The 14,194-nt window shown below is 46.2% G+C and overlaps 1 protein-coding gene and 1 long non-coding RNA gene across 2 annotated transcripts in view; one reads left to right on the top strand and one right to left on the bottom strand.

Annotated features, from left to right (window-relative positions):
* Nucleotides 1-2,329: 2,329 nt before the first annotated feature.
* On the bottom strand, nucleotides 2,330-10,495 carry LOC309514707. The gene is made up of 3 exons (XR_014212110.1): nucleotides 10,217-10,495; nucleotides 4,907-5,075; nucleotides 2,330-4,807 (listed from the first exon to the last, which is right to left on the bottom strand). It is a non-coding gene; the product is annotated as an uncharacterized lncRNA (long non-coding RNA).
* A 206-nt stretch (nucleotides 10,496-10,701) lies between these two features.
* CREB3L1 (cAMP responsive element binding protein 3 like 1) overlaps nucleotides 10,702-14,194 on the top strand; it is a 78,720-nt gene continuing 75,227 nt past the window's right edge. The window contains exon 1 of the mRNA XM_082225524.1: nucleotides 10,702-11,340. Coding sequence (XP_082081650.1) covers nucleotides 11,233-11,340 — 108 coding nt within the window. The 5' untranslated portion in view covers nucleotides 10,702-11,232. The remainder of the gene's footprint in view (nucleotides 11,341-14,194) is intronic.

Raw genomic sequence — 14,194 nt, 5'->3', positions numbered from 1 at the left:
TAGAGACTATTGTAGTTAAGCAGTATATAAATTGCTTTAATAAATAGTTAAAAATTTAAAATATAATAGAAATATATACGTTAATAATAAATATTATCTGTGCAATCATGAACTTGCTGCACTGATATATATCCAATTTAGCATTCCTTGCCTTTCTGGGGCATTGCATTTTGAGATAGCTAAGACATTCCTATCTCTGCACTGGACTAAGCTTAGGAGTAGAATATAAACATGTACTGTTATCTTGCTGCCAGTCCTCAGTCCTGATCAACACACTCTTTAACCGAGGTTCTGAAATTATGAGGTGGTCTTTCTAAAAAGCTAAGCTACATTATAAGCTCTCATATCAGGACCACTGATCTGTGCAAACCAGGCTTAGGGTCCACAAATCCACATGTATCGATCACTTAACTTGGGGAGGGGAAAACAGAGGGGAACATCGTGACAAGGTTCAAAGCTGCCACATCAACTGTACATGCCTGGAGGAGAAAAATTGCTCTGATGGATGGAATTTCCAACCAAGCGCTTCAGCTGGAATATCTCCTGGCTGTTAAAGTTTGTTTAAAGTAGGCAAGTCATAAGCTGCAGAGATTGCTAACACGCTCTCTCCCAGCAGCTATTCTCTGCTGCCATGAATCTTTGAAAAGGGCCTCCAGGGTACTGTCATGTTTCTGACCTCAAAAAAATAAAAAAGGTCATAATGTTTTATTCCTTACGATATCTTTGCTTTGTGAAGACCTGGTATCAATAACTACTATTATTCACTTGGGAGAAATTGAGAACAGGGTAAACCTTTTCTTCCTTTCCTGTAGGTTTATCCACTCTGTCCATCCCAGCACACGGAAAATGTTCTGTCTGATCCTTTGCTGATCTGCACAGTGTTTCTGACCATGTGTGTGATTGACACACACTGACTTTGGCTGTGCCAATGTTTCACTTTGGCCACACCCTCCATAGGCACATGTCCTTCAGAAGTGCTGGCTTTAGGGCCACATCTGCAAGTATGAAGCTTCCTTACAGTGTCCCTCCCCCTTAAAGTAATATAGGATATTTTACATGATCGGCTGTCAGCAAGTGTTCAAGGTTTGAGCTATCATACGCTTTACCTTGCTTCATTCTTTTAAGCCAGATGTCAAAAGGCAAGACGTTCCAAACTGTAGGTGCTGCCATGCTAAAAGACTGATTTCTTTTTAACGAAGGATGGGAAAGATTTGTGGATTATTTGAAAAATATTGTAAACAACTAAGTTCATTAGCAGGATTAATGTAAAACAAGCAGCTGAATATATTTATTAAGGAAAACATAGGGAACAATTAATAAATGGAATTAAGTGGCAGATGCAGTAATGAAAATTAAAACATAAGAAACCACAGGAGGGGAAAGGAAGTCAAATTATGCATTTTTTATTGGAAAATGAAATTAATTTGTGTGATTGTAAATTTTTTAAAAAAACCTGAAAAATAAATTATTTTTAAAAGGGCGGCGGGGGGGGAGAGAGATTGATTTCTTACAAATGCAGAACAGATATTATTGCAAAACAGGTATTCTGTAGCACATGTAACAGTGCCAGTTCCACAGAGCTAAGCAATGCAATCTCACAGATAAACTAGCCCTAAATTGTTAAGGGCTTTATTTACTAATAGTAATACCTTGCTATGCCTGGTAGAAAACCGGAAACCAGTGTAGATTTCCAAGAACAGGTGTTATATGCTGACAATGCCTCACTCCTGCCAGCAACCATGCTGCAGAATTCTTCACTAATTGCAGCTTCTGGAACAAGCGTTGGGGAAGCCTCACATAGTGTGCATTGCAGTAATCCAGTCTTGACGTAACCACAATGCTTAGCATGCATTCTTACATGGGAACCATGTAAAAACTTCCACTTTCGCCTAGCAACAACGCAGCAAGCTAATTCAACATGATCAACTTGCTACCTCAAAACAGCATTTGCTACGGTTTTATGTAAGGCACCTAGCACCAACCTCACAGTGGCACTTTATAACTGCTCCTTACAAACAAACAAACAAAAGTTTGATCCGATATGAAACTACCTCAATTTGCTTTGATTTAGAAAACATAGCTTGAACTCCAGTGCGTAGCAATGGGTTTTGGTTGAACCAAGCGAGTCCTGCGACCTGATTGGCTAGATGGATTTCTAGAGGGAGCAGATGCTTGCCAAAGCCGACCGAAAGGGACAATGATGAGGGCTTGCTGTAATAGTGACATTTCAAGTATGCCTGTAAAACCAGTTGCCATGGAGATGCCTATTAGAGCCTGAACTGAGCTGCACCTCCTCTCAAGTTGTGAATCAGGTTTCATGCTTTAAAAAAAAACAAAACCAAACACACACACAGCCCTAACAAGCAATACGAAAGAGGAAAGGCCATGCTACAAATCCCATTGCACACCCCACTGCTGAGTGAGTCATATACACTTCAAGCTATTAACCAGCCCACCTGACGTCAAAACTCTGCATCAGAGGAAAGACCAAATGGAAATGTCAACATATCTGAATGGCAAGGCCAGGAGGTAAAAAAAACATTTTTCTCGCCTCCCTTCTGTGAAGTGAGAAAAGAAGATTAAAATTCAGCCAGTGCAATACACAGAAATGAAAATCTGATTAAACCGTCCTACCCCTGTTACCCCTAAGCAGATGTTCTAAAGGCAGAAATTGAGCCCGTGTCATTCGGGCTCCCCCAAATGTGAGGAGGAAGACACCAGTGTGTGGGGGTTGGGGGTGGGGGTGGGGGAGAGGAACGATGAAAAAACAGAACAAAAAACCTATAAGCTAAAGCTTCTGAAGAACATCAGAGGTGAATAAAAAATAAAGAAAGAAAGAACATCAGAGATGGAGAGTTCATTAGGCCCAATGCATTTGGAGTGAACAACACTCTCTGTGAAGAGCAATTTGGAGGTTTCTTCGACTGCTTCAGATGTGGCAGCAGAAATCAAAATCCTGAGAATCATAGCCTGAAGCTTTCGCAGAGCTAAACTAAACATGATAGTGGCAGATCCACAGGTTGGAAGCACAGTTGCATAGAACAGGGGTGGGTGGGGAACCAGGGGCCCTCGGGATGCTGTAGGCCTCAATTCCCATCAGCTCCAGTCAGCATGGCCAACAGACATGGATGGTGGGAGCTGGAGTACAGTATTTGGAGGACCACAGTTTCTTCACCCCTAGCATAGAAAGAGGGTCTGGGTGCACCCCTCCCTTTTAGCTCTGAGGTGGTGGTGCGTAATGTGTGTATAGGAGTGCTCTGCCCATATAGGAAGAGTAAGTGAGGATGAAAAAGGGAAAAGAGAGAGCATTCTTTATTATTGAAAGCACTGTAATTCTCCCAAAGCCCTCCCCTCCCCAGAACAACTTTAACAAAGTGATACTATGAAATCTCTCTTTAACACTTCACCCCCTTATCACAGAGTAAGCACAAGCTTTGTTCTGATGAGTTGTGGTGGCTCTGGCATGCTGCCGCAGACATTACATTTGGGGGTTTCTGTTTGAAAGATGATTTTCTAATGAGGGTTTCCTCCACTTCGTCTCTGTTTTCCCCAAGTTAAAGTCTGTAATTACCTACCATGGGGTGAGGCTGCCAGGGACTAAAACAATGTTATTTGAACTGGGAGGAGGAGGATGAAACATGACTGGTTTGCTGCTTTTTATTTATGCTGTGGAGGCGTTCAACCTCTTTTTACAAATTTACTCTCCAAAGAAGTGATAGAGCCATTTTTATCAGGCCATCTAAGGACAGCTATGAAAGAATACGGTCTGCTTAGAATAGCACACAACTTCTCTGTTCATGTGCAAAGTTTAGCCTGTGTAGATGTCATCATTTCCCTCCATAGAAAAGTTCTTTGTCAAGGACTGGAGTCCTCCATCACATCATTTCAACACCAGGATTCCTTGGGGAAGATCACTATAGATTTGTTGTCTTAAAATGGTGCTTTGGGGGTTTTGTGGCAGGAATGGGCAATCTGTGAGCCTCCAGTTGTTGTGACACTCCCCATCAGTGCCAGCTGTCATAAACAATGTTTAGAAGAATGAAGAGAATTATAGGTTGGATGAACACCACACATTTAAAACACATTAGTTCCCCCAAATAATCTCATCACCCTTTCATTGGTGACATATGAAAGGTCTTCCATTCCTGTCTTCATCAGCACTTCCTTCAATGCAAAGGCCAGGTTGAAAATCCTACCTGTTCCCTCTGGGAGTGTAGAGATACTACGGTAATTCTCCATCACTATATGGTCTTTTAAAAAAGAGACATGATAGAAGTGTGTAATATTTGGAAGAGGGAATCAGATGCTGAATAAGGGCAACTGAGATCATAGATAGAATGGCTTGTATCCAACAAAGTGATCCCACACGCACAAGGACTTCCAGTAGTGCAATGGCGCTTCTCCATTCCTCTCCTCTCCCTGGATGCCTTGTGCTGCCCCCCATCTGCTCTGGAGGGTTAGGAGACCCTGAGAACAGATTTTGGGGAAAGAGAGGGAGGGCAAGTTCTGCTGCACAAGGAAAAGTCCTTGCATGAGCAAGGCAACTTTGCTGAATCATACAACTCATGCTAGAATCTAACAACAGGCTACATTAAGAAGCACCCAAAAATTCAATTTAAAAAGATGCACAACTTTTGGTGATTTTGGGGGTGGGGCTATTAGTTCCAACATCTGGCATGCAGCTGGAAAGACTATCTTATGCATAGCCTGGCTACCTTCCTCATCCTAGAGTGTTGTTTTTGAGGGTGGGGTGGGCGGAGCTTTTTATTGTAGTTAGTAACATGCTGGTATGTTTCTTTGTAGCATCCTTTTGGAATTAAAACATCATGGCAATTAAAAAAAATCAAACTATATTAACATTTTTCAAAAAGCCAGACCATTAATTTAACTGGAAACCTGAAAATACCTTCTGTTGCTGAGTTCCAACTTGGACCCAATATGTACAAGAAATTATGCCTCTGGTTTGGTTCCAATTTACACAAGCTTTCTGGGTCTTTTCTCCATTTTTGTTACAGTTCAGTTCCCTGGCCCAAAGCAAGCATGGAAAATCCTGGGCTCAAAAGTATATTTTCTTCCTAAGGACCACAGAAAAGTTAAAAATTACTTTATGAAATGTTTTTTAGTTCTTTTAAAAAAGGCACACACTAAATACAAATACATATAGGCTGCACTCCTATACACACTTAGCAGAGAGTGAGTTCCATCGAATTCACTTGGGACTTACTTCTGGATAGACACGTATAGGATTAGTTTCTGAAGACTGTAAATTTTTGTATGGGATGGGTGGGGGAGTAGATGTCTTATGAACACAGCTGCGAAAGGAAAAGCTCACAATCTGAAGGGATGGCCAACAGAAAATATGAAGCAAGTCCTGCTGAGTTTTACATTTAAAACAAGAAAATGATAATTCAGATATCTTTCCTTTTAGGGTGCCGTCTTCTCATTGAGTCTGTCTGCTGAGGGGCTTGTTATGGGTGCTGAAATCTCAGCTTATTCTACCATCCTGGTGCAATGGAGACTTTGGAGTCAAGGTGAGGGGGAGATACCCAAAATGGAAGCTGCAAGGCTGGGTCTCCTGGTAACAACTGGGTCTTGTGGTTTAGGATGGAAAGAAAGAAATATGCCCCATCTCACTGTGGCTGAGTGGTTAGTTAGGGAGCTGTGCTGTTGAGTTTGCACTGTGGACAAAAACCCTCTCCTTGCCAATGGCATTATTCGTTTTCCCCCAGGCCTGCAAAGGTATTCACCCATAGTAAGGCTCAAACTCCCATTGCCTGTTTCACATCCTTGTGGAGTGAGCCACTGGATGCTGCTGTCAATATCATTGATCCTGACCCCTCCCCTTTAGCTGCTTATCATATGATTGTTCCCCTCACTGGGTGAGAAACCCTTGTCTTGATCCCTTGTCCCAGGACAGCTGTGTTTACTTCTGCAGGTACCCAGCCCAGAGAACCATTCCTTCTTCCCCTTTGTGTGCTGAAATCTAAAACTGTATTTGTGAGGGAATTAAAACCCCTGCCTGCAGAAGAAGAAGAGTTTGGATTTGATATCCCGCCTTTCACTCCCCTTCAGGAGTCTCAAAGGGGCTAACAATCTCCTTTCCCTTCCTTCCCCCACAACAAACACTCTTGGAGGTGAGTGGGGCTGAGAGACTTCACAGAAGTGTGACTGGCCCAAGGTCACCCAGCAGCTGCATGTGGAGGAGCGGAGACACGAACCCGGTTCACCAGATTACGAGACTACTGCTCTTAACCACTACACCACACTAGCTCCTGCAGGGATGCTTGAGTGACTGAAAATGCTGAGGTGTCATTTTGCATGTGTGTTGATGCAGGGATGTATCCATGTTGACCCAAGTTCATTGGCACTTTCCATGTGTGAGCTAACATTGTGGGTATTGTTGCCAGCAGAGTAGGTGATTGGTGCCTACTGGTAGGGTTTTAATAATAATAATAATAATAATAATAATAATAATAATAATAATAATATATGTATACCCCGCCCTTCCTGGTTCAGAAACCCGGGCTCAGGGCAGCTAACAACAAATTTAAAACACTTAATTGATGCAACAAAAAATAGCATAAAATACAGTATAAAACGTGAATAACAATAAATTCAAAATTCAAAAATCAATTTAGGGGGGAAATCCATCCAATAAACATTAGATGATCACCAGGGCTAGCTGGCTAAATTAGTCCTATTTGGGCCAGTGAGGAGACCAGGGGAGAATTAGCTGTGGGATCCCAGAGCAGGTAATCTTAATAAAAAGGGGAGAGGGAGGGAAGGAAGGGGAATAAAAGATCAGGCTAAGTTCAAATTGAAAGCCAGGTGGAATAGTTCTGTCTTACAGGCCCAGCAGAAGGAAGTTAAATCCTGCAGGGCCCTGGTCTCTTGGGAGAGAGCATTCCACCAGGTCGGAGCCATCACTTAGAAAGCCCTGGCCCTGGTGGAGGATAATCTGACTCCCTTAGGGCCCGGGACCTCAAGACATGCTAGGGCAGTGTTTCCCAACCTTTTTTGGGCAAAGGCACACTTGTTTCATGAAAAAAATCTCGAGGCACACCACGTTACAGCCCCGTGACGTCAGCGCGCAGCGTCACGCCGGGAGGGACGCACGAAGGAGGGGGGGAGGGCGAGCGGAGGCAGCGGCGAGCCCCGTTCCTCCCCATCCGCCCCTTTCCGTGCAAGGAGCGCGAACAGGTGTGAGAAGGGGGTCAAACCTGTGGGCCGGCGCCGGGGAACCTCCAAGCTTTGGGGGTGGGGGGGGGAGGAGGCAGCAAAGCGAGGCAGGAAGGAGAGCGCGGCTTGGCTGGGTGAGCTTTGGCAGGGGCAGGGAATGAGAGCCGCGAGGCGGGTGCTGCGGACGGAGGCGCTGCCCGCCGAGCTCGCAGGCAGCCAGGCAGGCAGACGGCGAGAGCCCCGCGCTGGGCGGCCTCTCCTCGCCGCCGCCACTCCGCATCTCGCCGCCCGACTCGCCCGCCTCCCTCTGGGGACGGCACCCCAATCGAAAATTTGACTTTTTTTAAAAAAAAAATCTTTCAAATTTTTTAATTTTTCCCAAGGCACACCAGGCAACATCTCGCGGCACACTAGTGTGCCGCGGAATAGTGGTTGAAAAACACTGTGCTAGGGGTGTATCTGTCATCTTCAATCCATAAATTTTGTACTTTCCTCCTCCCATCATGGGCTGAGCACATATACAGAATATAGTAGGGAGGAGATGCCCATCTAGCTGGTGGATAGGATTCCTCTGCTGCTCTTTGCTGCTCTGATCTGGAGTGATATCAAAGACCAAAACAGATAGAAACTTTACATAGACTCCCGGCTTGTGATTTCCCTTTTGTTTCCGGCATAGCCTGAGGTTGCTCATTAAGCCTCAGCATTGATGGGACGCATCTACAGACAGAGCTGTAATTTATATTTTTATTTTCTCGCTCTCTTGTTCCCCGCAAGCTAGCTTAGAGGCCTGAGCAGCAGAGAAACAAAAAAGGATTTACATGTTCTCCCTTGCACATGCATGCCTCTGCTGAAAACACACAGTCCACACAGAATGCTCTCTGCACTTGAACCACAATCCAATCATTAGTTCAGATTAAAAACGCAAACTGAAACAGTGATACCTCGGGTTACAGACGCTTCAGGTTACAGACTCCACTAACCCAGAAATAGTACCTCAGGTTAAGAACTTTGCTTCAGGATGAGAACAGAAATCGTGTGGCAGTGGCGAGAGGCCCCATTAGCTAAAGTGGTACCTCAGGTTAAGAACAGTTTCAGGTTAAGAACAGAACGAATTAAGTTCTTAACCCGAGGTACCACTGTATATATATATTTTGCAATGAAAAAATAACTAAGTGAACTCCCTAGCTTTTAAGAGTTCCTCTACTAGTGATAACAGGCTTGTGTCACCTTAAAGACTAACTAATTTATTATGGCATAAGCTTTCGTGCGATGCCTCATTTCACTGCTCTTTTGGCTCTCTTGGGTATGGCAACAGGTGTTTTTTATAACTGGCAAATGTACAGAACGAACAAGGAAGCAGGAAATAGAAAGCAGTTGAATCCGGCTCCAACTAAGGGATTTATTTTGTGGCAGCTGCCATTCCAACCCCACAACCCCAATCTCCCAGAATGATGCTAAGTCTCAGGCATTATGGAAGACACAAAAATAGTGCTCAGGCTGCCAGTGCATTTGCTGCTGTTTCCACTTGAAGAGGCAGGTCTCCCCACTAAAGAAGAGAGAAAGAAGCTGCATTTCTGCTAATGGTGAGCCTTAACACTGAAAACAACCTGGCACCATTCCTCCTCCTTACCCTGGAGAAATGCAGTGAAATGGTCCTCCCAGTTTCTCCGACCACAAACAGGGTAGATGATTTCAAAAGGCCATTTCCGCACAGCAGTATCATAAGCTGGCTCTTTATTGAAAATTGGCTCTCTTTAATTAAGTTATCTGACTTCTAAGAGTCATCTTTTTAAATAATGATAGTCAAGAATATTTTGTGAATTCAGCAGTTAATACAATTTTCTTTGAGATATGAGGAAATTGATGGGAGATATTACGCCTCAGGAAATGGTGTAATTCAATTGAAGACTTTCTTCTTTCTGTGTCACCCAATATACTAAATATTCTGGAAGATTGATCTCTTACGAGAGAGCTGGGGCATGCATTACACTGGCCATGGGCAGCTCATCCTGCTTTGCCACCTGAGGCAAAATGAGAATATGCTCCCCACTTCTGCCACCGGTGGAATGCCCTCCACTGGTCAAAACCCAGCAAGAGAGGGGCATTCCACAGGGTATGGAAGTAGGGCGGTAACACCATGAACCGAAACACCTCCCTCTCTCTGAAATTCAACAGAAGGGAGGCATTCCACCAGTGGCAGAAGCAATGAGGCAGGCAGGGCTATGTCTCTTGAACTTCCACCGCCTGAGTCGGCTGCCTTGCCTTGCCTCATGGGTGTACCAGTTCTGGCTATGGAGGAATGGAGATAAACATCTGTGATCTGTTTCATACAATCAGACTTATCACTCAATAGCAACATTGGCTATTTCAAGCATGAAACTGTCCCAGAGACTGCCCTATAAAAAAAACACATGTGTCTCAATGGGACAATCTTTTACATCCATTTGCTGGGCTTCTTGGTTCCCCAAAGAAGAAACTGTCTGCCTCTGGATGATGACAATGGGAAGAGCTGGGAAGTGTGTGCCTCAAACAGCTGTTTGCAAAACTCAGGAAAATCTCAAAAATAAGCATAATTGCTGTGCAATCAACACTGCAGCTATGACTGGGCTGCTTCATAGCTGATTGTGTTTCCACGGGATACTTGATGGGATCCATCCCTTGTGCCAAGGGTTGCCTTTTGGGGACCATTTTGAATTCTGAGAGTGCTGTGGGCACAAATCACAAAATGGCTGCCATGGGAGTGAGGGCTTCCATTGAGGGCATGGGAGAAAGTCACGGTGAAGCTTTTGCCATGACTATATTTCCATAGTAGGAAAGGCTTAACCTGTTGAATTCCTGCTTGCCATGCAACTGCTTAAGGCACACAAGACGTGTCCCCCCTGTCCCAATACCAACTCTAAACCAAAGCTTAGGCTGCCATTCTGTACCCACTTTCCTGGGAGTAAGCCCCGTTAAACACGAAGGCTTACTTCTGGGTAGACATATATAACATTGTACTGAGTACAGTGTAAATTCTGGGCGCGTGCCCGGTCTTTACCTCCTGCACACCCAGAGTCCTGCTTGGGCCCCTTTGCAAAGGGCAGAGAGAGCGCGGGTCAACCCCACAGCAGACAATGCAGACAAACGATCTAACTCAGTCTAAGCAAGGGAGCTTCCTACGCTCTCGGCGAGGGGAAATGTCAACTCGGCTACGAAGCGCGCTGGAAGCTGGCATCTTCCCCGGAGGGAGAGCAGCCGCTAGCCTTGGTCAGCCCGCACCGTCGACGCTGCCATGACGATCTCTCCCGCCTGTTGCTGCCCAGAAGCGGCTGCTCGTCCCTTACCCTACTTACGGTAACGCGCGTCCCGAAGCGGAGCACTGCCGCGCGACTCGCTCTGAGCGACCGGCTCCAAGCTCCTCCCTCGAGCTCCCATTGGGCAGGGGCGGCAGTGGGCGCGGCTTCGGGAGGCTCCTGCCTTGCCTCGGCCGGGCGTTCAATATTCATGAGGGAGGAAGGGGGCGTGTCCAGGGAGGCCGGGCAGAGGCGTCTGAGCCTGGGGATGGTGCGCGGAGTGTGACTGTGACAGCTGGGCAGGGATCCCGGAGGAGGCGAAGGCGCCCCTCCTTCCGTCCCCACAGGAGGCTGCCTCAGCCCTTGCACGATCCTTCCCTCCCTCCGCGCGCACCCCGCTCCCTCTCAGCCCGGATCCTGCACATCTTCCTCTCCTCTCCCTCCCACCCCCTCCCAGAGTGGCCCCCATCAGCCCCACCCCTCTGAGCCCCATTGTCTTTCCCCTCCCCACTCGCTCGCCCCCCCCTGGGAAAAAGGACCCCCCTCCCCGTCCCCTGCTTCCCTCTTTCCCTCCCCATGGATTACAGGCTCCCCTCGAGGGAAGACGTAGGCATGGCCCTTCTCTGCCCAGCGCCTTGGGATCTGCCGCTCAGGGTTGCTGCTCTGGAGTGAACCGCCAGGCGATCCTTAAGGGAAGGTCCCGCAGCGCTGGAGGGGAAGGAAGCGGCTTCCTTGCTCCCCACACCCGACGGCTCCTCCGGCTCGGCTCGCCTCCGCTACCATGGACAGTATCCTAGAGCCCTTCCCTTCGGAGCGCCTCTTCCCCGGAGGAGCCTCCAGCTTCTTGGATCTGGGCGATTTAAACGAAGCGGATTTTCTCAGCAATGTGGTAAGAGCGAAGCGGAGGCTGGACGGCGTTTGAGGTTGCTGGGTGCGGGCCAGAGAGAGAGAGAGAGAGACGGGGGGTTGGTGGTTGTAGGTTTGTAAAGCGGCTTTCCTTGCCCGAAGGTGTGAGGGCCTCTCGGTGGTCTCTTCTGGACCCTGGGGGGAAGGGAAGGGTTCGTAGGTGAGCAGGAGGAGGTAGGCTGAGGGCAAGTCGGAAGGAGCCTTAGCTGTGTCCCGGGATGCCCCTGGCTTGCCTGCAGCCGGCTGCCCCTTGTTGTGAACTACTACCGCGATTTTAATATGCCAGTCCGGATATGATCAGCAACACGTGTCACATGCACATTCACACGAGCGTTTCGTCCCCTGTAAATGTAAGCAGCCGTTCCACCCCGTTCCTTGCCGGCACGGTTCAAAAAGCGCCCGTTGATTCGCGAAGGCGTGATGCACATCACTTGATTTCGCAACGCTTGGTGACTAGCAAAGGGTCTCTATTAAAATGCAGTGTCTGGCATAAGATGAAAACGTTACCTCTGGTCTTTGATTTGTGATGTCTATTTCATGGACTTGATGCAACAGCGAGGGACCCCTTGCCCTCCAGGTGTCGTTGGATCCCCACTCCCATCATCCCTGACCATTGGCTGTGTGGATGATGGGAGATGGAGTCCAACCACATCTGAAGGGACACAGTGGTCTTCAGGAGATAATCTTGCATAGGTGAAGCAGCCCCAGGACTCCTTCAAAACATGCCAGCTGGGAGGCGAACATGGATGGAACTTGTGATCTGAGTGCAAAATTTCACCTCACCATGCAACAAATGGTTGTTGCGAATCTATTCTTAGATGACTTACCTATGGTAATGGAACGTCTTAGAGCTGATTCACATTTTTTAAAAAATTCTATTGTAGGACTAGTATGTTCATTTACTTAACAGTGGGGTTCTATGTAATCTTAAAGTTGTGAATAGGTGAATATATTCAGTAAAGTGACCCAAAAACCTTAAATCAGGTCAAAAATCAGGCCAGAACCTTAGCATCACAGGCTAATGTCTGTGGTGTTGAGGCAAATTTTACCTCTGAGGGGCCACAGTGTATTCAGGAAATCTGTGATGAGAATTCTCTCCAGCAGTGAGCATGGGAGAGAGCTCCAATTTAGATCAGAGCAGAAGCATTGGTGGTAGTGGGGTTTAAAGCCTCCCCTCTCTGCTGTTTACCCTGTTTAAATCCAAAGTCCCACCTGAGCTGCTATTAGACTTCCTGAGGAATCTGTGGTGGATTTCCTGCTTCTGTCTATGCTTATGTATGCACTGGTAATCCAAATCGGCATGTTACTATAACAACAGTGAAGGGTAATAATGCGGTGGGGGTATTGGTTTGTTTTTGGTTCATTATGTATTTTGTGTTCTCATTTTGTATCTTTATGCTGTGACCACCTTGTGATTTTTGGATGAAGGGCGGTAATAAATAAAAATAAATTTTAATTATTACAGGTTAATCACTCTAGAATAAAGGAATATGACTCTAGAATAAAGGAATATGATCTTCTGAAAGCTTCATCTTGTCTAAGCCCATCTTAACTGTAGTCTGAAGAGTTTCTCCAGAAGTATGGGGGCGGGGTCTTTTATATTTGGTGGGTGGGAACCCACAAAAAAATCTCACACATGAATACAGAAACCCTTATAGGGCCTCAGCAAAGCGTCTGATACAACACAAGGCCTTTGAACCTTTGGGTGAAACTTGTCTCCTCGACTGGAAACTGAAATAGCATCCTGTTGTAGACCGGGGCATGCAGTTTCCCATATGTTATATACCAGGGCCACCTTTCCATAATGTCAAATTTTATTTTAGGAATCTTTTTCATTCTCTGAAGCTTTGTTCCTGCCCTGGGTGTCTTATATCCTAAGATCACCAGTGCTGAAGCAATGATTGTTCAACATCAACTTCGTTAGACTGGTCATGTTGTTCAGATGCCTGATGATTGTCTTCCAAAGCAACTACCCTATTCCAAACTTAAAAATGGAAAGCGTAATGCTGGTGGTCAACAAAAGAGGTTTAAAGACTCTCTCAAGGCAAATCTAAAAAAAGTAGTATAAACACTGACAACTGGGAAACACTGGCCTGCGAGCGCTCCAGTTGGAGAACAGCCTTTACCAAAGGTATTATGGGCTTTGAAGACACTCAAATTCAGGACGCAAGGGAGAAACGTGCTAAGAGGAAGGCACGCCTGGCAAATCCACACCGTGACCAACTCCCACCTGGAAACCAATGTCCCCACTGTGGAAGGACGTGTGGATTCGGAATTGGCCTCCACAGTCACTTACGGACTCATTGTTAAAACCGTGTTTATAGAAGACTTGGCTACGAGCGATCGCCAAAGAAGATATCCTATTCCATAAGCAAGAGATTCAGGGAGGGGCTGTCCCTCAATGGCAGAGCACATGACCTGCATGCACAAAGTTCCCAAGTTCTGTCCTTGGCATGTCCAGTTACCAAAAAGGACATGGTAGTAGATAATGTGAGAATTGCTGCCAGTCAGGGGGAGCAATACTGGGCTGGGTGAACAAATAGTTTGACCTGATGTAAGGCCACTTTCCATGTCCTTGTGCAGTGAGAGATGCCACAATTTTGTTTTCCACTATTGATAACCTACATTGCCCTGGTGTGTAGGGCAATGGTATCTAGCATATGGTATCTAGCTTAATAGCAACTTGAAGCAAATGGTTTCTCCCCTCTTGCCCAGTGGGGTTGTACTGACAAAGCATGTATCAATGACTACTATAGTAGATAATTGTATTAAAGGTTAAGGTACCCCTTCCCGTTCGGGCCAGTCTTGCCAGACTCTAGGGTTGTGTGCTCATCTCA

This window comes from Podarcis vaucheri, assembly GCF_965113315.1.
Source record: "Podarcis vaucheri genome assembly, chromosome: 1".
NCBI lineage: Eukaryota > Metazoa > Chordata > Lepidosauria > Squamata > Lacertidae > Podarcis > Podarcis vaucheri.
Note: the sequence above shows the minus strand (reverse complement) of the source record. Positions and strands in the feature narration are given on the sequence as shown.